The following is a 22,528-nucleotide window of genomic DNA, read 5'->3' on the forward strand; positions in this document are numbered from 1 at the left end:
CTTTATAAGTGTCCCAAGAAAGAAAAGATTTGGCTGCATGTCTGTAAATTGGATTAATACTTACAATTTAGATGTTTAGCCTTGGTTTTAGGCTAATTAATGAATTCTAGACTAGCCAAAAACTCAAGTTGCTTGTATGAAAACAAATTGCTGAAAAATTAGCCACCAAGGATGATTGTCTGTGTTAAATCGCACTTTGCTTGGCCAGATGAAGCGTGTGTGGTACTGTGGGATTCAGCGTGTGTACCAGCCCTTAGGTACATAAAACTTGACGAAAGCAATTTGAAGTGCATCTCCTTCATCTCTGCAGGGTTCAGTGCCGGGGACTGAATTCCTTTGAAGCACGGGGTCACGTGCAAAACACCCATTGGATCTTAATCTGACTTAAAATACTTTGAGAAAAGTTTTTTGTCTCAAGTTATCCTAGTCACAGCTAGGTTGTTAAAAAAAACTCACTAGTGTGCATAAAAGAAGCAGTCCTGCGGTGACACTATGTCCATTTTCATGCCCTTCATTGGCATTCTGTGCTGAGCATCTGCCTTTGCTCCAGAAAGTGCCCTGGACCCTTTTGGTGACATTTGGAGATGGACTCACCCGGGCTTCTGCAGGGAGCGTCTGCCGGCCGCCATCCTGCTCTGTCTCACGGCGATCTTCTCTTCCCTTTTGCCAACAGAGCGTGCAGCATGAGAACACCTATAGGGATCCCATAGCAAAGTACTGCTACGGAGAGAGCCCTCCCGAGCTCTTCCCCGCGTGACGGTGAGGGAGATTCAACCCACTGGGAGGATGCGCTGCTGAAGAACTTGTAGCCTGAAGCCCTTCTCTGGTCTTCAGGAGAAGACTTGACCTTGACCACTTCTTGTGCTGTGCTCTTTGGCCTCACTCGCCCCCGGGCTTACCAGATGGACTTGTTCCGTAAAGCAGTTGGAAATGCCAGCCGGCGGGTTACATTCAAGAAAGACAAGACTGTGGGCGACCTGGTGAAGGCATCAGCACTCTGAACGCCTCTGCTCTGCGGCTGCTCGGGGACCTGTGGGCATCTGTGTGTGTTCTCCTCGGGCCCTTCACTGTAAAGTTATTTATTGGACTTCTTTAGAGTAGTGGGAAAATTCTCGTGTTTCCTATAGGAAAATTCCTTGATAGTTGAGTATATTCAAGGAGATTGTTCTTGTTGTTTTCTTGTGTTCTTGAGTTTCAAGAGTGAGATCGACCCTTCACCCAGATAAAATGTTTGGTCTCTTAGAACAAGCATGTTCTCTCGAGGTGGTTTGTTCTTGGTTTTGTTTTAACAGCATCTTCAAGAGTGGGCCCTGAACACCGTGTCCTGACATCTAAAATTGTCTAGAAACTCAGATGCTGTTCCCTTCTCATCCTGTGCCAACTTTCTAGCAGCTGGCACCATGTGCTCTCAGGTTTTTTCCTAGTGGTATTTGGATATGCTTGTTTACCTATGTGCATGCACCGTTTTAACCAGAAATTCTGCCTTGTTGTCCTGGAGGGTTCTGTTCTTGTTTCCTCTGCCCCTGTTGAAATGACTGGTCTGCTCAGCCGTGGGACAGTGGGAGCCTCAGGAAAGTCATCTGCTGGGCGGCCTCCTCCTCTTCTGTCATGGAAACCCCATCTTAAGGCGATTCCTCAGTGGAGATACATCTCGCAACTGACTGTAAGTGGTCGTCCTTTATCGCTTTCAGCTTCGGGAGATGTGATGGGTACAGACATTTGGTTTCCCTATGATTTACAAAGAAGAACAAAACTCAAGTTTCTGTCAGGGTGCCCTAAGAGACTCACATCTACCCTCCGTGGACATTGGATGTGCAGGCTGCTGGTCCACATGCTGGAGGCGTCCTGTGTTTCTAATATGACACTAACCCTCTCTGGTCAAGGCTGAGAGTATTTGGTCCTCAGATCAAGACGTCGTGCCCCTCTTTGCTCTCCGGAGTCCATTACCGCACACTGTTCTTTCCCAGAGCCCCTCACTAACCCTGGTATTGGGCAGGGTCTTCCTTGTTCTTTTTCGGTTGTTCAGCGGTTGCCCTCAGAGCAGAGCACGAGCTTTACAGCCCGCTTTCAGCATTTTTATTTCAGTGGAGCTTTTTCCTTGGGCCACGTTTGCCTTCCTGTATGTTTCTGCAGTCCATTCAATGGAATAGTTTCCCTTAACTCCCTCCTGTTACTTACACTTATCTTCCCAAAGTAGTTTGTCCCCCTAAGTCAACTTTCTTAGAGGGTGAACTGTCTGGCAGTTGTTTTTAATGTTAGATCCCAGGAAATCTATTCAGTTTGCATCAGGTTTTTCAGATTCTGTGTGTGTTCACTGGTGCTAAATCAGACTGTGTGTGAAAGTAATGGACACGTCTGCATGTTTCACCAGCTCATTGCTTTTGGTAACTCCGTCTGTCTCCTGGTAGTTGTCACTGACCAGCCTCTCCTTTGAGCTTATTTGAACCCTTGGGCAATAACGTAGATTTACTGTGAAAACAGTTTATATCAAAGGTCAGCCATACCTGTTTATTCTGTATTTGAATATTGGCAAGCACGTTTTGCATTTTCACTGCTTTCACAGCCTCTGCAACTTAGGTAGAGAATTAAGCTCGTTTGTTCCCACCTCATAGATGAAGAAATGGAGTGAAGTGACTTCCCTGGGCCCCATGACAACCAAAACACGACCTTCATCTCCGGCGCCGGGTCCACTGTCCTTCCCACCACCCCTCGCCAGCTCCAACACTGACTCATCTGTAAACACTCCTCTGAGAGCATATAGATCTCGGTTGTCCAGGCCAGCGGAGGGGAGAGGTGGTATAAGTAGCCAAATTGGGTCAGTAATCCAAAGGTCATTTTCATTCAGCCCTAGAGTATGTTCTTCTGTACTCCTAAGAGGCACGTTCGCTGTTTTGGAAAGTCATGGTACTGCAGACTCTGTAACGAAGCCACCCAAGGACGTGGAACGTCACGGGCCTCCCCAGGCTTCTAGCCTGGACCCCTCCCTGCTCCCCTCTCTGGTTTGTTTCTGGCTCCTTTGACTGAAGATTTCCAGAATTAGGGCCCTTGTCGTAGTTTTGTATGCCCAGAGCTTAGCAAAGTGCATGATACACATCGGATTTTAAGAAAAGATCAGAGAAGGAATGAAAACACCTTTAGTTTAGAAGAAAATTTTTTAAATTGTTATGTTTGGGGTGAAAGGTAGTTGGGTAATTCAAAGCATTTCCCTCAGTTCTGAATCTTAATTGCCATGCTCGTTGCTGGAGCAATAAAGATAAGATATGTTCTAACAGGGAAAGAAGCATTCTGTAGAAAAAGGCGCTGCCTCCACAGGGCCTGGGACTTGGGGTGGCCCTGGACCTGGCGACGCTGGGGCTGGCATCGGAGGGCGAGCTCAGCAGCTCTTGGAAAAGCGGGGGATAGGATTTTAGAGCAGGGTTTTCAGTTTTTGGCCTGCTCCCGGAGCTGACTTGGAGGCTGTCCAGGGAGTGCCTCAGTTGGTGAGGCTGCAAAGGCGCTGTGGGAGCTGTGTGCAAGGTTCCGAGCAAGCTGTTCCCATAGTTGGGATTTGCAGGTGGATTGTAAATGAACGGAGATGTTGCTTATTTAGTCTACTCTTTTTTTTTTTTTTTTTTTTTTTTTAATGGTTATAAGAGTATAGTTACTCTACTCTGTTGTGTTAATTTCTACTGTTATTTAGTCTACTCTTCACAGGCTGGAGAGAATTCGGCCTCGCAGTCAGTAACTCCTACTTATTAAGGCATGGCCTTGGGTAGTCTTTCCTCTTCTGAGTCCCAGGCCCTGCTCTGTGATATGGGATCGCATCTGCTCCTCGTGGGGTTGTTGTGAGGTGTTGGAGTGAGTAAAGGCCCAGTGCTGGGCATGAAGTCCACATCTGCAGTCCAGTGGGGGTCTGATATCACGTAGTTGGCAAGGTGGGGATGGGTGGGCCCCTTGGGTGGAAGGGTGGCAACTACAGAGTTCTAGGTATTATTTTTACAACTATTTTTAGAAGAACTCATGCTAAAGATAATTTTTAAAATGCAGGTAATTCAGAAATGTGTCAAGATGAAAGTAATAATGACCTAAAATCATGCAACCTAGAGATCAGCCCGTTTTTTTTCTCTTCCCTCATGACTTTCTAGGCAGATATGAGAATACTTTTTCTTCTTGAAAGCAATCCTCTGATGGACATCCTTCTATGTGACATATAGGCCTATCTAATAATTTTTAGTGACCACCTGGTGTCGGTTTCATGGATATACCGTAATGTTATTAATCCCTGCTGAGGTCATTTAGCTTATTACTGTTTTTTTTTTTTCTTTTTTGGCTGCTACAAATAATGCACTGATGATATGCTTTCACATACACGTTTGTATGTTTATTTGTGAATGATTTTCACCAATTTATACTCCCACCTAAATTATGTGGGGAGTGGGACTTCCCCGGTGGTCCAGTGGTAAAGGATCCGCCTTACAATGCAGGGGACGCAGGCTTGATCCCTGGTCAGGGAACTAAGATCCCACATGCCGTGGGGCAACTAAGACCGCGCGCCACAACTACTAAGCTCGCAAGCCTCAACTAAAGAGCCTGCGTGCCGCAAACTACAGAGCCCACACGCCCTGGAGCCTGCGCGCCACAACTAGAGAAGAGAAAACCCGCACGCCACTACTAGGGAGAAGCCCGCGCACCTCAACGAAAGATCCCGTGTGCCACAACTAAGACCTGACACAGCCAAAAATAAACAAAATAAATAAAGTATGTGGGGAGTGTCTTTTGTCATATACCTAAGAACCCCTTGGTATCATTTTTTAACTCTTTTTGCTAATGGATCTCTGTGTTCTAATTGATATTTAATTTCTTCCCATATTTTGATTGGGTGTTTATCTTTCACATGTGGTAAACTGCTCTTCTTGACCTTGGCCAGTTTTTCTTTTGTTGGTCTTTTTCTTACAGAGCGTTCTTCACTGAAGGAGGCCTTAAACCCCTTTTCTTGTTTTTTTCAACCCTGCATTACTCAGAATCAAGTGGCTCACTTGTTAACTAACTTTTCCAGTTGATCTAGGGCAGCAAATGGGGGCAGTTTTGCCCCCAGGGAACAGTTGGCAATGTCTGAGACATTCTTATCACAACTGAGGGCAGGCGGTATGTGTAGTGGGTGGAGCCCACCACTGCCCCCACGACACAGAGTCATCCAGCTCCACGTATCAGCAGTGCCGGCCGAGGCAGAGGCCCTACTCTCGGGTCACATTTTACCCCCTTCGGTTAAACAGAAAAACTACCAGGAGCTGAGAGCCGTCTTGATTATTTCGCTGCCCTTGCCTTCTGCCGTGCGCAAGTGCTGCTGATTAAATTACCCTGGAATCCCACAGGACGTGCTGCTTCCTCCCTGGTCTCTACCAGCCCAGTGCTGCCTCCAGGAATGGCACTGTTACTCTGCGGCAGCGTCCCTCGCGCGCTGACAAAATCCAAGTGCAGACACCCTCCCGTGGGCAGAATGACCGGGTTTAGAGAGAGCCCCCTCCCCTCCTGGCAGATCTGCCCTCCCCATCCCCCTACAGTAGCTCTTTGCAAGGAGGGCCTTTGGGGGTGGGGCGAGGGGAAATGAGTCACTACAGATTCCATTTGGAAAACTGGTCATTCTACTCTAAAAAGGTACCACATAAGTAAGTAGAAATAATTAAAAGAAAAAAGAAGCCAGTGGGATTGTGAGAGTTCTTTCCTACACAGCACTTTTCCTGACTCTGTGGCATCAGTGCATTGCCTTCCGGGCCCTTTGCCTGTGTGGACTCTTGTTGCATAGTGTGTTGTCATGGTGTGAGGACAGTTTTGGGTACCGGGATCCCCGTTTTCGCTCAGTCACACGTCTGCAACATTCAGCGTCCAGTCAGCTTACACAGACACGAAGAGGAACAGGTGGCCCCCGAGGGCCTGAGTGGGGAACAACAGGGGTTGTGTTTGTGTGGCCGACTCCGTGTCCCGGCAGCCCCTCGCCACGTACCTTCAAGCGTACAACTCGATTCATGTCTGCTGTTAGAGCTGAACTGCTGGACTTTTTAAAAATAGAAGTACAGCCTTTAATATTATAATAAACAGAGCAACTGGCCAGTTACAACCAGCGGGCCCTGCAGTCAGTCAAATGTTTGGACAGGGGTCCAGCTGTATTGTTTCTCAGGACTGCACAGTCTGTGGGCTCGGAGGAACCAAAACATATCACTGCTAGAAATGCATTTTATTTCTAAGTGGGTACTTTACAAGTTTTTGGTAGGGTCAGTAGTTCCTCAGGTCTTTGGACTTTCTAAATTCATACATTTTTTTATGCAGCATAGAGTAGGCAAGCTCTGGTCAGCTTACATCCGGATTATCAAAATCAGAAGTGTTTGCTAAATGAGAAAAAGTGGTGTTGGCTATCAGTTAAATTCAGGATTTCAGACTGTGTTGGTCACATGTCACTATTACTGAGGAGGAGTGTGTGTGTTTATAAGTGTAACAGCAGAATGAAGTCTGTGAGTAGCATCCTAATTTTACTGATGAGAGCACAGGCATTAATGGCCTTGAGTACATTAACCTCTTCTGGCTTTGGTTTCCTCATTTGTCAAAGGAGGGTGATTGCTAAGGTATCTTGCAGATCCAAAATTCTGATTTTTGTGCCAAAGATCCTGCCGCGTGTTAAAGCAAGACCAGAGCCCAGCGACTTGGTCCTTGGCTTTGATTTTCACTGGGTAAGTGGAAACCAGCCATCTGGAGCCTGTTTTCTTCAAATCAGGGCTTCCCCTTTTCTCTTGAAGATTTCAACTGGGGCTCACCATTTTTTGCCTTTTTCTCCTCGGATTTTAAATAGAGACCATATTCTTCTCTGCTAGGACCAACTTATTATGTATTGCTGCTCTGCACCTGTGAAGACAGCTGCTGTGTTTTCCATCATAAAAACAGCTGTCTTTTGGCAGGGAAGCCCAGAATGTGCTCTGTAGCTATACCTTAATACAGTGCTAAATTATTTAGGCATGCTTAACCTGAGATGCTCAGAGCATCTTGGAAGTCCTATTAAGGGCTTCTGTAGTCATCGCTCAGTGAAAGGTTTCCCTTTCATTTCTTTCGTAATTACTAGGCAGAAACCTGAAAATGTAGGGAATTACATTTTAAAATAATAGAAAATTACAAAGATACTAAATTGTACCACAATAGTCAGATCCCCAGCCCCCAAAGATAACCACTAATTAAAGTTTTTATGTAAAGTTATCTTTTTTTCGTACATGAATGTGTATTTTGTGTTAGTACATAAATAAAGGTAGAATCCTGCTGTACATAATATTTTAAAACAGTTCTTGTTGTGTTGGCTTAACCCAACTATAGCTAATTAATTTACAGAGCGGGAAAAGTACACATTTTATTTATTTTTAATTTTTTTATTTTTATTTATTTATTTTTTTTAAAGTACACATTTTAATTGTGTCATCTGGCCTCTAAAATAAAGCCAGGGTAGGATTGAAAGCCCTTTTAGAAATGCATACAAGTTTGTCATTGCATTTCTGCATCCCTTTTCTGTCTGATTTTTACACAGTGGGGAGACAAGTCTTTGTGTTCTTCACAAATAAGTTACAGACATTCTATTTCAGCCAGAGTTGACCTGCAGGAAATGTGCTGAGGTCAAAGCCTGTCACGGCAGAATGTCACTTTCCTGAGAGAGCTAAGAGAAAAAGATGGGGGGAGCCCCACTCCAAATCTCTGAAGTATGTCATTCATTTCAGTGAATCACTAACTGCAGAATTAAAAAAATAAAAAAATATATAAAATGGCTGGGAAGGACACATGGGTACGTACGTCTTTCTGGATGTCTGGTTTGGGGAAAGGATGAGCTGAGCTCAAAGCAGCCAGGTTTCCCCAGAAGCCAGCTCTGCTTTGTCAAGTTTGTGGCCCATATGATGGTTTTTGAGGGCAGGAGGGATGTCATTTTCTAAAGATGTTCCCAGATGCTCCGTGGGCTGCTATTTGGAGCTGGAATCTTCTCTGCTCACCTCCATAGTTTCAGAGGCCTAGAGTCTCGCCCCATCTCCCCCCCACCCCCCAACACACGTGCTGGACTCAGTTTCTCTCAGGAGGTTTTTGTCTGGGCAGCAATCCAGGGCGTGCTCCGAGAGCTCAGGCCCTGACACCCGTGCCCCTCCTGAGCTTTGCCTGCAGCCTGCTGAGTGCCAGCTTGGAGGCCTGAGATAAATAGTCTTGCAGCTGCTTAGCCGTCAGCCGGGCTCATTTATTTGACACAAATAAGCTCATTGACCTGATTTAGCGCAGGGAGGAACTACGGAGTCAGGTCCAATATGATCTTAAAGCCCTGTCTTTTCACCACAGCCTTTTCAGACCCTCAAGGATGGCCACTGAATTAAACGATGGTCGTGGGTACTCTTTCAAGGAAAGAAGGGGGAAGAGAGATAGATGGGAGGAAGAGGAAGGGGAGAGGAGAGAAGAAGGAGGTGCCAGGGGCACAAAGAGCAGTTGCTCTCTGTGCCACTTGGCGGCACCAATTCCTTAGGTTTTCTGTCCTCAGCATAGTCCTTGTCGGGAGACTGTGGGACCTGTGCCTGAGTGGATTCCCTCTCCCTAAGACAATGAAGGACCATCTGGTAGTGATGACAAACCAAGACTCTTTCCCGGGGCTTGTCGATTTTGTGCACGGGGACTCAGGGGAGTATCCATTGCAAGGAGAAGGAAATAGATCTGCTGCTGGTGCCCTCGAAGACCCCAGGCTTAACTCAGTGCCCGTGACTGCCCCCTTCTTCCTCCTCTCCCGTTCACCGAGGCAAAATGTAGAATAGTCTCTTGACCATTCCTACCCAGACAAAAAACATTTGCACCATCACTTTCACATGGCACTGTCTTCTGAGGCCGGTATTCTTTCTCATCTTCATTTTAAGAGCAAGGCTCTGATGCTCAGGTTAAATTTTGCTCCAGGTTATACCGTTAGATGCCAACTTCAGAGCCCTGGAAGGTGCACGTGGGCCCAGCCTAGGCACACTCTGATAGCAGCGACTGTCTTCCTATCATTTCTGGCGCTAAACACCTCTTATTTAATCCTAACAACCACGCTTATGAGGTAGTAGGTCTTTTTATCCTCATTCTGAAAAAACAAACTCAGATTAATTTCTTCGTGTAGGGGAACACTGTCTTAGTGGTTTAAACCAGGATAGTGACGGGACCCAGATCTTTTTTTGCTCTTGGACCTGGACTTTTAGCCCCTGTGATGTAGTAAGTGCCATACTGGGCTCTGAGCGCTGAGAAGGAGGTCCTAGATGGAGGAGGGGTTATTTGCTCTGAAGCTTGCTGTTTGACCTTGGGTTTGGATCATCCTTGATTTAAGCAGAATGTTTCACCTCGCTGCTAGTCCTGCCAGGAAGGGTTTTTGAATAATGCATTGAAAGGGGATCTTAGCCTTTCAGCACAACCCAGGTGAGAGGGCTCTATCTTAACATTCTTTTTCCCACTGAGCAGAGTCCTTATAATGGGCTGAATTGTCTCCTCCCAAAATCCGTATGCTGAATTCCCAACCCCAGTGCATCAGAATGTAACCTATTTAGAGAAAAGGCCTTTGAAGAGGTGATTAAGTTAAAGTGAAGCTGTGAGGGTGGCTTCTAATCTAATAGGACTGTGTCCTTCTAAGAAGAGGGAGAGACACCAGGGCTTTAAGAAGGCAGCTGTCTGCAAGCCAAGGAGGGCCTCAGGAGAAACAAACCTACTGACACCTTGATCTCGGACTTCCAGCCTCCAGAACCGCGAGAGAATAAATTCCTGCCGTTTTAGCTCCCCAGTCTGTGGTATTTTGTTACGACGGCCCTCACTGACTGATAAAATCCTTGAAGGAAATGATGCTGAGTTACTACGCAAACCCGAAGGACAGCACGGGGTAGGGAGCAACACTGAGCTGTATTGCTGGAGTCATCTTGGCTCCAGTGTGTCTCTTTTTTTCTGGGCCTGTTTGCCCATCTGTGAAAGTGTACATGGGAGCACGTATGAGGGTCCTTCCAGCCCTGGCATTCCAGGATTCTAGTTGGTAGCTTCAAGACCTGAAAAGTGCTGCTTTGAACCTGTGGTGTTTAAGTGCAGGGAGATTTTGCCCCCCGGGGGACATAAGCCAATGTGTGAAGACAGTTTTGATTGTCACGAAGTGTGTGTGTAGAAGTACTGTTGGCCTCTAATTGAGGCACAGCCCCCACTGTCCACAGTGTTGAGGTGGAGAAACCCTGGGTTAAACTTCGTTGCCCCTTGAATGGTGATGACGGGGAATTGCCAGCCCCAGTCATTCATTCAGCACGTATTTACTTGGCATTTACTGTGTGCTTAGCTCTGTGCTAGGGAGTACAGAGAACTGGAAGACAGTCTTCTGGAATTTAAAATCGAGTTGATCCTGAGCCTCTGGTTTTGGGAACATAGTACCTAAACATTCTTAGGTGTCAATGCTACCGTCCCCCTTAGGATAAACTGTCACTTTGGGTTTCCAGAGAAAGTCTTTTATGCTTGGACATCCAGGAACCATTTATTTAGTTCCACCTCATTCATAGACCTACACTAGTATAGCTTGTTTCTTTGCAAAAAGGATTTGAGGAAACTCTGTGTATTTGTATGTAGTACTGATTAGTAAAACAAATTAAATTAGAACCAGTTTAAAATAGAATGCCGACATGCAGTTGTGAGACAGCAACACAGTTAATGCATATACACATATATGCATTTTTCTAATTTTTCCTAATTATAAAGTGACATATTGCATTATAGAAAATTAGAGAAGTAAAGAGAATAGAAGCCTTCATAATCCTTCCATTTGTAGATAACCATTATTTGGTGTGTATCTCTTTTCATACACATGCACATATATTAATATATTTAACAAAAAAGAAAATTGTGATCCTATTTTACCATTTTGTAACCAAATGAATGGCCCTCGAATGGGGCTTTGACATCTGATTTGGGGATCACAAGGCAGAGAAAGTGGCCTGCATGCCAGGCTGGCTGTGGAGTTACGGAACCAAGGTCACTGCCCACCAAGAATGCGTTGATTCAGGGAGGTGGGTGAAGGCCCACATTTCATTTCACAACTCCAGGGGGCATCATTCATTTGGTAACAAAGAGAATGGTGTGTTCCACGCCACCCCTTGCCCCTTCCCCATTGTGTGACCCAGCAGCCCTGGAACTCTATTTTTTGTAGCAGCTTTGTTGAGATACAATTCACTTACCATGCAGTTCACCCATTTAAAGTGTACAATTCAGTGATTTTAGTATATTCACAGAATTGTGCAACCATCACCACAGTCAATTTTAGAACATTTTCATCACCCCAGAAGGAAGTCCCATACCCGTTAGCTATTGCCCTCCCATTTCCCCCCAATCCTTCCAGCCCTAGATGACCACTAATCTACTTTCTGTCTGTAGATTTGCCTATTCTGGACATTTCATATAAATGTAATCATACAGTATGTGATCTTTTGTGACTGGTTCCTTTCACAAACATGAAAGCACCATGTTTTCATGGTTTGTCCAATTATAGCATGTATCAGTACTTTGTTCTTTTTTAAAAATTTATTTTTTAGTTGAAATACTCATACACCATACAGTTCACCCTTTTTAAGTATACAGTTCAGTAATTTTTCCTATTCACAAGGTTATGCAGACACTACCACTAATTCCAGAACATTTTCATCTCCCCGAAAGAAACCCCATACTTGTTGGCAGTCACTCCTCTTTCTTCCTCCCTGCCAGCCTGTGGCAACAATTAATTTACCTTCTGTCTCTATGGATTGACCTATTAATGGATATTTCATATAAATAGAATCATACAGTATGTAGTCTCTTGTTACTAACTTCTTTCACTTAGCATGTTTTCAAAGTTCACTCATGTTGTAACATGTCTCAGTACTTCATTCCTTTTTATGGCTAAATAGTATACCATCATATGAATAGACCACATTTGCTTATCCATTCATCAGTTGATGGGCATTTGGGTTGTTTCCACTTTTTGGTTATTGTGGATAATGTTGCTGTGAACATTTGTGTATAAGTTTTGTGCGGACATACACTTTCTGTTCTAGGCATATACCTAGAAGTGGAATTACTGGGTTATATGGTAACTCTGTTTCATCTTTTGAGGAACTGCCAGACTGTTTTTCAAAGCAATTGTACCATTTCACATTCCCACCAGCAGTGTATGAGGATTCTAATTACTCCACGTCCTTGCTAAGACTTGTCATTGTCTGTCCTTTTGATTGCAGCCATCCTAGTGCTGATGAAGTGGTATCTCATTGTGGCTTTTGACTTAGCATATCCCTGATGGCTAATGATGTTGAACGTCTCTTCATGTGCTTAGTGGCCACGTGGACATCTTTAGAGAGATGTCTATCCTAATTCTTTGCCCATTTTAAAATTGGGTTGTCTTTTTATTCTTGAATTGTTCGAGTTCTTTATATATTTTGGATATGAGCCCCTTATCGGGTTCATGATTTGCAAACATTTCTCCCATTCTGTGGGTTGACATTTCACTTTCTTGATGGTGTTCTTTAAAGCATAAAAGTTGTAATTTTGATGAAGTTCAATTTAACTAATTTTTCTTTGGTTGCTTGTGCTTGTGGTGTCATATCTAATACCACTTGATTTTTTTTTTTTTAAAGGATGGATGGTGAGCATGTCCCCTTTTTTTTAATTTTAGCAATTTCATGTATCTTTATTTATTTATTTTATTTATTTATGGCTGTGTTGGGTCTTAATTTCTGTGTGAGGGCCTCCTCTAGTTGCGGCAAGTGGGGGCCACTCTTCATCGCAGCGCGCGGGCCTCTCCTTATCGCGGCCTCTCTTGTTGCGGAGCACAGGCTCCAGACGCGCAGGCTCAGTAATTGTGGCTCACGGGCCTAGCTGCTCCGCGGCATGTGGGATCTTCCCAGACCAGGGCTCGAACCCGTGTCCCCTGCATTGGCAGGCAGATTCTCAACCACTGCGCCACCAGGGAAGCCCACCACTTGATTTTTAATGAATGATAATATTCCTTGGAATAGATGTAACATAAAGGGATAATTATTTGATACTAACTTGCACAATGTTTTAATGCCCTTATCCCTAACTCTACCCCCAATAACTTTATTCTGGTGATATCTGGAGTTAGACCTCAAGCCATTTGCAAATTTCGTCAGATCCCTGTAGCCTTTGTAAACACATCATTGTTCCTCATGGCTCTTTTTCTCCCTTGGAATGTGCTTAGTGATGCCCAGACCTCTGCAGTGCAATTGACAAGGTGAACAAGTTTCCAAGCAGCACAACTTCAGGTGCCCTTTGTCCCTGTGATTCCATTGCCAACGTTGCACTAATGCAACCTTGTGGGACCACGTCGCCATCTTCTGGCAAAGATGGGAAAGTGCAATGCCAGGAACTTGAACGTTCTGTGGAAGGTCTTTTCCTTTTTTCCCTTCTCCGTGGTAGATTGTCAGGTACCAACTAATTGTTTTCATTCTGACCTACTTCTGTTGCTTTAAAAGGTTTTTCCACCTTTGGAGGTAGCATTTAAAGATTCAACCACTTATGAAAACCAAATCTGTTTTCTATAAGGCAGGGAAGCTTGTGTGTTTCTCATTCTACAGGCAGTTCCTGGTGTGTGAAACATTTCATCATTGAGTAGAAAGCAATACTTTACCTTAGGTGAGGAAAGGAAAATGAATGCAAGTCATTTCTCTTGTCATATGGGTCATATTATCATATTTGTTGAGTCCCTGATAGTCTAGGACTGTCAGGTGTATCATTATACCTTCTTCTCCCAGCCCTCCCAGCTATACCCAGGTGTATGTATTGTCCCCACTTTGCTGATGAGAGTGAGGCCTTGGAAAGATAAATGACTGACCTTTGTTTTCTAGGACAGAATGGGCAAAAACTTTTCTTTTAATGAATGATAGAATAGTCAGGATGTAAAATCATTAGAACCCAGTATAATGCCTTATAGTGTATTTTAATAGGTCTTTATTGAATGAATGAAAAAAATAAATTCTGTGCCCTGGCTCCTGACCTACTTTCTTTTCACCACATCCAGCTGCTTCTCCTGTCATAAATGCCTCGTCATTTCAACAAATATTTGCAGTGTTGTTCAATGAGAGAACAGGTGTTTATAACTTTCAACCTTTAATAAAAGGAGTAAAAATGTGATTTTTTAAAAAATGTGCAGAAAAACACTTACACAGATATTCATACCAGTGTTGTTCACAACAGCCAAAAAGTGGAAACAGTCCAAATGCCTGTCAAAAGATGAATGGGTAAACAAAAATGTGGACTATCCATACGACGGAATATGGTTCAGCCATAGAAAGGAATGAGGTACTGACACAAGCCTACAGCATGGACGACCCTTGAAAACATGATGCTGAGTGAAAGAAGCCAGTCCCCAAAGACCACATGTTGTATAATTCCATTACAACACATGTTGGGGTGGCTGCACAACTCTGAATATACTAAGAAATATACTAAGAATACACTTGAAATAGGTGTGCATTTTATATTTATATTATGTCCCAATAAAGCTGTTTTTAAAATGTGTACAAGAAGCTTTGCAAAGGGCTGGTGTGTGTGTTGGGGAGAGGTGTTGTGCTTGGGATCCCCACGGAGGAAGTGGAAGCCAGAGTGGAGAGCCAGGCTCAGCCAGAAAGACCTGAGCTTAATCTCCAATTCTGCCCCTGACGAGTAGCGTCATTTTACCCTAATACTTAGTTGCTCTGGAGCTTGGTTTTCATATTTGTAAGACAGGCGTGACAGTACCCTCCTCACAGGCTCTTTTTGGCTTAAATAGATTATGTAAAGTTTCTTGCACATGCCACGTTCAGCAAATATTCATTTCCATCTTCCAACCCTGAGTTGCTATGATTCTGTGACTTTCAGGCTGGTGAACAAGCTGTTAAGCCCCTTTACCTTCAGAAGCTTCTAGTGGGCAGTGCAGCTGAGTGGATCCAAAATGTGAAATGAGGGGTTTGGACTAAGCTAAAAGACTGGCCACTTGGCAGCAGTCTGTGGTTTCCTTGTTCAGATGCCCTAAGTTAGTGGTCTGCTTGAGCCCTCTGTGGTCTACGCTGCAGGACCCCAGTCCTGCCCATGGCGGTTTGCGAGTCTGTGGGACACACACGCATTGTCCTCTGATTCTGAAAGGCCTGTGCAGCATCTGTAGGCAGGGCCCTTCTCCTATCTGCTGGTCACCCCCAGCTCTGCCTCCCCAGTTCCTTCTTCAAGGGGCCGATTGGCAGAGGGGCCTTGTTATAAGGGGAATGCTGGGAATGTTTCCAACAGTAGAGTTTTTCTTTACCCTCGTAAAGCAGTTTTGTCCTGGATGAATAAGGACCCTTCAAGCTACTCCACACAAACAAAGGCAGATAAGCATGTACCAGTGAGGCTGGGGGAAAAATGGAAGGGGGTGTCTAGAATGTCTCTGCCACCCCCAAGCCGACAAGTCACATCAGTCCTGCTGTCGGACACCTCGGGACCAGAGGAATTGACTCTATTGGTGACCCCTGACCCCTCCCAACAATCCTAGGCAACCCTGGGACCTGGCGAGCTCCATCCCTGTGCTCTTCCTTGAACTAGAGGCCTTACGCAGTGGGCGGTACTCAACACAGGGGAGTGAATTCCGAACACGGAATTTTCAGATTGCGTGGTGGGGCCTGGGGAGGGAGGGATGTTGGGGATGAATTGCAGGGGAAGGCTGGCCCTGCGATTCTTATGAAAATGAAATAAAAAGGAGAGTCTATTGGGTTTTGACATTTCCTAATTGTCACTTTTACACTGGCGGAGTAAATTCAAATTCCCCTCTTTTTAAAATTACATAACCCTTCTCCTGTCCAAGGACACTTATTCAAAAGCCTTCATTTGGGGTCTTGTGCTAATAACCGTAATGAGACTCTGGGAGGAGAGCTGCGGGGCCAGGACCGGAATGGGGGGTTTGAATAGGGGGAACACCAGTTAACGGGGGTCGGTCCTCCCTTCTGGCCCTCGGTAGAGGGAGCGTTGTGTGGCAGCATTGACAATGGAGTCTCGAAAGACGTAGTGAAACACAGCACAGCATCCCTGCAAAGCAGGAATGTTTCCCACTTTACACAGGAGGAAACGATCCATGAGAGGGGATGCGGCTTACCAGGCCCGAGGAGCCAGGAAGTGGGGCTCAGACCCAGCCCTGCATTTTGATGCGATGCAATGGCCTTAGGCAAGAAGTGACTTGAAATGAAGGCCATCTGTGCTCTTTCCCGGGCCCTCTCTGCCCTTCTGCCAACAGCATGCACATGTCTAGGCTGAGCCCCTTGTCCTGTACGAAGAAGGTTTTCTCCCCACGTGGGTGTGCTGGTTCTTGTTTCGGCCTAGAGTGCAGAATCTCAGAAGCCCTACTGATGACATAGACACCTGGAGATGGATGCATGAGATAAGCCTGGTCAGGGCCAGGGGCAGTTTGACCCTCCCAGGTGGAAGATCACGGTCAAGGCAGATGTGAAGTGCAGGAGTCAACAAACTTTCTCTGTAAAGGGCCTGAAGGTAAGTATTTCCAGTTTTGAAGTTATACGGGCTCTGTTTTAAATGTTTAACTTCGCTGTCGTAGCTTGAGTAGCTTGAGTGCGACCAAAGACACTATGTACACAAATGGGCTTGGCTGTGTTACAATAAAACTTTATTTACACAGGTCTGGGGCTGGATTCAGCCTGCAGGCTATAGTGTACTGACCTCTGGCTTAGCGAACCAATCTTAATTGGTCAAACTCCCTTCTTAGTGTTGTCCTTTATTTTAGAGACAAAGTGCTAGAAAAGATGGAGTCTTTTCAGTGATCCCTAGAAGGTTGCTAACAACCATGCAAGGCCACCTTCAGAGAAAGACCTCCACCAAGTGGAAGCAACAGGAATTCGGAGCTTTTACCCTCCAGCAGATGCTCAGAAATGAAGATTCTACTTTCTTCCCATTGTCCCTCAACGGAAGGCTGGGTGTTTTAATTAGCTAATGTTGGCAAATTGCTTTGACGAAAATTGTAAAACGTTTCGTGCTACAAGTGCCAAGAATCCTAATTAGCTTTCCTTAAAGATACCACCTGGAAGTGTGATAGCTTGTTGCTAGAGGTCCAAGCCAGCCAGAATAACCTGCGGACCCAAAACCGGTTTTTAAGCAAACACAACTGAATACAATCGGATCTCTACATCGAAGTCACATTTTCTTCCTTCTGCGGAATCTGATTCCTAGCAGCTGGGATATTAAACCATGAAAGTCTGCTAGCGACAGGGGCATGAAACAAATTAACCCATCCATTTGTTGCCGCCGATGTTGCCTTTTGGATTTTTAGCTTGTGCGTTGGAGGCCCTGCCCCGGCGTGTCAAGGTTACAGGGAGGAGGAGGCTGGCAGCCACTTAGTCATACAGCAGGGCTGGCTCCCAGGTCCCCCAGTCTGAGAGAGACGTGTATATGCTGTCGCTCTTAACAGCTGGATAATGAATTTGCTCTCCAACACTCTTGTTTCATGTGGCGGCAGCGGCGACAGCAGCAGCATCTGATCTGTGTCACCATCAGAAGCAAGTGAGATGTAGTTAATATGGACCTTAGCCACTGACGTGCATTGATTCGGAATCTCCAGGCTCTGATGAAGTCCTCCTAAATTGGTAGGGCTGGGCCCTGTGTGAGAGGATGTGGCAGGGGGCAGGGGTGGGGAGGGATTCCTCAGCCTCACCACTGTTGACATGTGGGGCCAGATGATTCTTTGAGGTGGGAGAGGGGGAGGCTCTGCTGTGCACTGTAGGACGTTGAGTAGCATCCCTGGTCTCTACCCACTAGGTGCCAGTAGCAGCCCTCATTCCCAGTGGTGACAACCCACAATGTCTCCAGACACGGCCTTTTAATGTTCCCTGGAGGGGACAGTCGTCCTAGTTGAGAAACACTGGGTTAAGGGGAGGAGGGGGGCATGGAGTCACGTTTTTCAGGGATGCACTTGGACCAGGGACCTAGTGGAAAGTGGGCTCCAAGCATCACTCTTGACTCCTTTGTCACACCCTCATCTAATCCATGAGCAAGTCCCAAAGGCTCTACCTTGACGGCATGTTCTGCACCAGACCACTTCTTGCCACCCCGCCTCTCCTGCTCTTGTTCAAGCCCCTACGTTTCTGGTCTAGATGATGCTAGTAGCCTCCCAGCTGGTCCTCCTGCTCCCCTTTGCTCCCCATAGGCAGAGGGACTCTCCGGAAAGGTAAGCGAGAGCATCTCACCATCTTGCCAGGAACCCCCAGGCTCCCTCGCACTTACACTGAAATCCCCAGTCCAACCAGGTGCTGTGCCCTGTGTGCGCCTCCCCTCTGCCCATAGACGTCCTTCACTCCCCTGGGTCTCTGCTCAAATGTCCCTCTCCAGGGGCCTTCCCGCACCCCTACCCTGAAGAGCACACCTCTGTCTTCTCTGCGCCAGGGATCCTCAGCCTCGGCACTAGTTACATTTGGGGCCAGATGATTTTTTGCAGTGGGGGCTGTCGTGGGCATTATAAGATGTTGAACAGCATCCCTCTCCCTTCCCCACCAGACGACAGTGGACCCCCACCCCCACCCAATTGTGACAACCAACAATGTCTCCAGACATTGCCCACTGTCCCCTGAGAGGCAGCATCGCCCTGGTTGAGAATCACTGCTGTCCTGCAAGTGTTTTTCTTCACGGCGCTCTCCGACAGGACATCCTGTTTGTCTTCTTCACTGGAATGCAGGCTTTAGGAAGGCAGGACTTAGATTTTTCCCCTGCTATATTCTCAGGGCATAGAATAGAGCTTGGGACATAGTAGGTGCTCCGTAATTATGTTGAATGTTATGAACTTCATGATTCTAAGCAACCCGTGAGGTGATGGGGTCATGGATCGGGGCAGGACTGACCGGCAGAGTGTGTCTTACTGGTTATAGACATCGAAATGCTATGCCTTGGACACCTGCAAGCTCTTTAAAGCACAGAGAAATCTTTGGGAACCCTAAGCCAGGGCTCTGGTGGAAGGGCAGCTACAGAGCCCCTCCCTGGAAGTGTTTATTCCGGGGATAAGGTGCATTTTCCAGGGGCGCCCAGATGAGCCTGCAGACCACACTTGAAGAGACACTAGGCTCTGTTGAGAGTAAATGGTCTCTGGCCAGCAGACATTTCTCGAACTGAAGGGTTTGCGTGGTCTGGAGAGCCAGCGAACATTCTAGCTTCTGTTCGTGGGTGCATTGAGGATTTCTTTCCTGGCTACAGGTGGTACCTGGAACTTGGCTGATGAGGGCGATTCTCCTCCTTTCCTTCATCCCCCTCTCTCAGCATCACCAAGACATCCAGATGGATGGCCCTGGTTGGGTGTGGTGAGCCCTACGAACACAGCCATGCACCAGCGTCATGGGGGGGGGTTTGGCCATGTGCAAAGCCACTTCTTCCTCCTTCTGGTGCTACTCTTCTAGCTTCTGGTGTTTGCATGTTATTTCTCCCATCCTCTATTCATAGCGGAGGGGACATACTGTAAAGTGTAGCAATTATGAGAAATCTGACTTCAAACTGAGACTCTTCCACTGGCCACGTGACTTTGGCAAATGACTTAACTTTTTAAAAACTTGGTTTGCCCATCTCTACAATGGGGATAATACCCAGCTCTCCGTTTCCTCCTGAGCATGCCATGAAATGAGCAGGGTTCCTCACCTGGCCTGGCCAATGTAAGTCCTCACTGAGGAGTTGCTGTTGTTATTTCCTGCCTACCGGCGGCGCCTTCCTTCAGCCAGCTCAGCCCTCAGCAGGGTTCACCTGCCTCTTCCCTTTTCCTCTCGAATTTGGCTCCTGTTGCCTCTTTGGTGTCATCGTCCCCACTAGCAAGCAGCTTCCCCCTCCTGACTCTCACCCTCTCTCCCTCCCTTCCCAGCATGCGTATCTCATCACTGTGATTACACCGTATTAGCCACCGTGATTGTTCCATGCCTTGGCACCTCATTACTGAAATAAAGTTAACATTAATGGGAGTCCTGCAGCTAATCCCTCTGCTCACCTCTCCTGAAAATGCATTCCAGTGATTAGCAGGAGAGACACATGCATGTATTCATTTTAAAACTGTTCCCCGGCTCCCCCCCCCCCCCCACTCCCTCCACATCTCCTCAGTCACTGCAGAGACGGAGGCCAGGGGGCCTTTTAGCTGCCAATGGGTGGAGGAGGCAGTGAAATCCTTCCGAACTGGGGCAGGCAGGATTTTGGGAGCAGCCAACTTTTCCCCCTAGAAAAGAAATGCGTTTGTTTTTTTAGGGCGGGTGCAATTAAAAACAAAACCAACCCACAAACAAAATGCCTTAGAGTGAAACAGACTGGGGGTGTGTCCTAGCCTTGCCACTTTCTCCTAGGAGACCTCTGTAAAATTGGTTTAACCTTCCTGAAGTGCAGTTTCCTTCTCTGGTGAAGGGGAGGATTATGTCAGATGGAAGAACCTAATGCCTCAAGGATCGTTTCCCTCCCCTCCCCTGGCCTGCGAAACCAGAGGTCAGGGGTGTCCACGGGGCTCCTTGAGGTCCCCAGTGTTGGGATAGTGCTGAGCACGATGAAGATGAATTTCTCAGTGACGTATTATCATTTATAAGAACTTGGGTGAAACTCCATCTTCCTGCCCCCCCGGCCCCGCCCCGGGGAATCTGCAAATCCACAGACTGACAAATACCCTCCCTCACAGGACTCAGGAGCTGGGCTCCTAGGTCCTCTCCTTTCCCGCATTTCCTCTGTCCTGATTAAAACTGGAGCCAAGATGACTCCCCCCGCCCCCGCCGTGCAGCTCCCCCTCGGCAGCAGCCAAGAAAAGGGAGCAGGGGAACAGCAGAGGGAGGCGTGGGGCTGTAATGAGATTCACCGGCGCCCTCACTCACCCTCCGTGTCAAGGAGACATTTTCAAAAAGGTTTGACACAGCATCCTCGCAGAGCCCTTTGCCAAAACGCAAGGTGGAGGCCCCCGGAGTACTTTAAGCCGGCTTCTGTTAACAGAGCGGCCCGTCTGCATATTATAATCACGCCGCTCCAGTTCCCCGTTAAGCAGCTGTTCCCACAAAGAGGGACAATAGCTCAGCCCCACCCCTTTGAGAGCTGATTTCAGTCTTGTCTTTGCCGGTGCCAATTCTTTGATCAGTTTTCACTTAGGATCTGGAGGGCATGTTACAAAGTGCTTTGGGATGGCTGCCAACAGGCGCCTCACTGGAGCATGACAGGGGCCCAGAAGTGTCAGTGTTGGGAGAGAGACAGAGCTCACAGGATGCCTTTTAAAAAATAATTATATTTGAATTTTAAAAGCAATCTTCATATATGTTAGTAGATTCATTTATATGGAAAGCTATGCCAGTTCCTCTACCCTTTTAATATTTGATGTTGCATCAGCTTCCTTCACAGTTGGGATAAGCATTCTCTGGCATCTTGGAGACTTTTGGGACTCCTGGGTTAAAGAAAAAGCAATGAGAGGCCGGATACTGTCATTTCTTTCCCATTCCTCATTGGCTCTCCTTCCACCCCTCAACCAGATGCTTTGTTGCTAAATTGATTGTAGACGATCCGAGGGAGCAAGGCAGGAAATGGGGGGGGGGGGGGTCCAAAATAAATTTGCTTTGTTTGTGGTGGGAGTGGTAACAATATCTATCATTTATTTTATTTTTTTATTGTGATAAAATGTACCTAATATAGAATTTACGATTTTAACCATTTCTCAGTGCACAGTTCAGTGTCATGAAGTACATTCATATCGTTGTGCAGTCTTCACCACCATCCAGCTCCCGAACTCTTTTCATTTTCCCAAACTGAAACTGTACCCATTAAACACTCACTCCCCTCCCCCCCAGCCCTTGGCAACCACCTTTCTACTTTCTGTCTCTATGGCTTTGACTTCTCTAGGTACCTCATGTAAGTGGAATCATGTAATATTTATACCTTAGTGTCTGATTTCTTTCACTGAGCATAATGTCCTCAAGATTCATCCCTGTTGTGGCAGGTATCAGAACTTTCTTTTCATAACTGAATAATATTTCATTTCTGTATATACTACATTTGCTTATCCATTCATCAGTTGATGGCCACTTGGGTCGCTTCCCATTTATTGAATCTTACAGTTTCCAGCTGGCCACGTGAGGTGTTTGCCTACCTACAGACATTGAATTTAATTCTCACCAATGCCATTTTATAGTTGAGGAAAGGGAGCCTGGAGAGATGAAGGGGCTTGCTTGAGGTGACTTGCTGTTAATTGGTGGGGCTGAGATTTGGTTTTGGGAATGTCTCACTCTAAAACTATAGTTCTCAAACATTCCAGGATTGCTTAGGAGGTTCCTGGGCCCTGTCTTGACCTATTCCGGTTCAGAAAGTCTGCAGTAGGTGTCTTAACAAGCACCCTTCTCCAATACAGGTTATCAGAGAACTAGAGTCTGCTTAATATGTGTGCAGTCTAGGGTTTTGACAACTATCCTATATGACCTTGTTCCTAAGGGAATTGGAGGCAGCTTTCCCCCAAACATTTTAAGATAAACAGAAGTGTTCTGCGTAAAGGGAGAGTTGGGAGAGACTTCTGCATGCA

General features: G+C 46.3%; 1 protein-coding gene across 22 annotated transcripts in view; it reads left to right on the forward strand.

Moving 5' to 3' along the window:
- The window catches only part of SPRING1 (SREBF pathway regulator in golgi 1), a 259,028-nt gene that overhangs the window by 15,202 nt on the left and 221,298 nt on the right, over positions 1 to 22,528 (forward strand). Inside the window, exon 5 of one of the 22 annotated variants that reach the window (XM_059893988.1) lies at positions 311 to 640. The exons of 20 other annotated variants lie outside the window; for them this stretch is intronic. In XM_059893988.1, the coding sequence (XP_059749971.1) occupies positions 311 to 340 (30 nt within the window). In that variant the 3' untranslated portion in view covers positions 341 to 640. Of the gene's footprint in view, positions 1 to 310; positions 641 to 673; positions 1,249 to 22,528 lie in introns of those variants that run through there. One more of the 22 variants, XM_059893984.1, reaches the window with a different exon arrangement.

This window comes from Balaenoptera ricei, chromosome 14, assembly GCF_028023285.1.
Source record: "Balaenoptera ricei isolate mBalRic1 chromosome 14, mBalRic1.hap2, whole genome shotgun sequence".
In the NCBI taxonomy this organism is placed as follows: domain Eukaryota; kingdom Metazoa; phylum Chordata; class Mammalia; order Artiodactyla; family Balaenopteridae; genus Balaenoptera; species Balaenoptera ricei.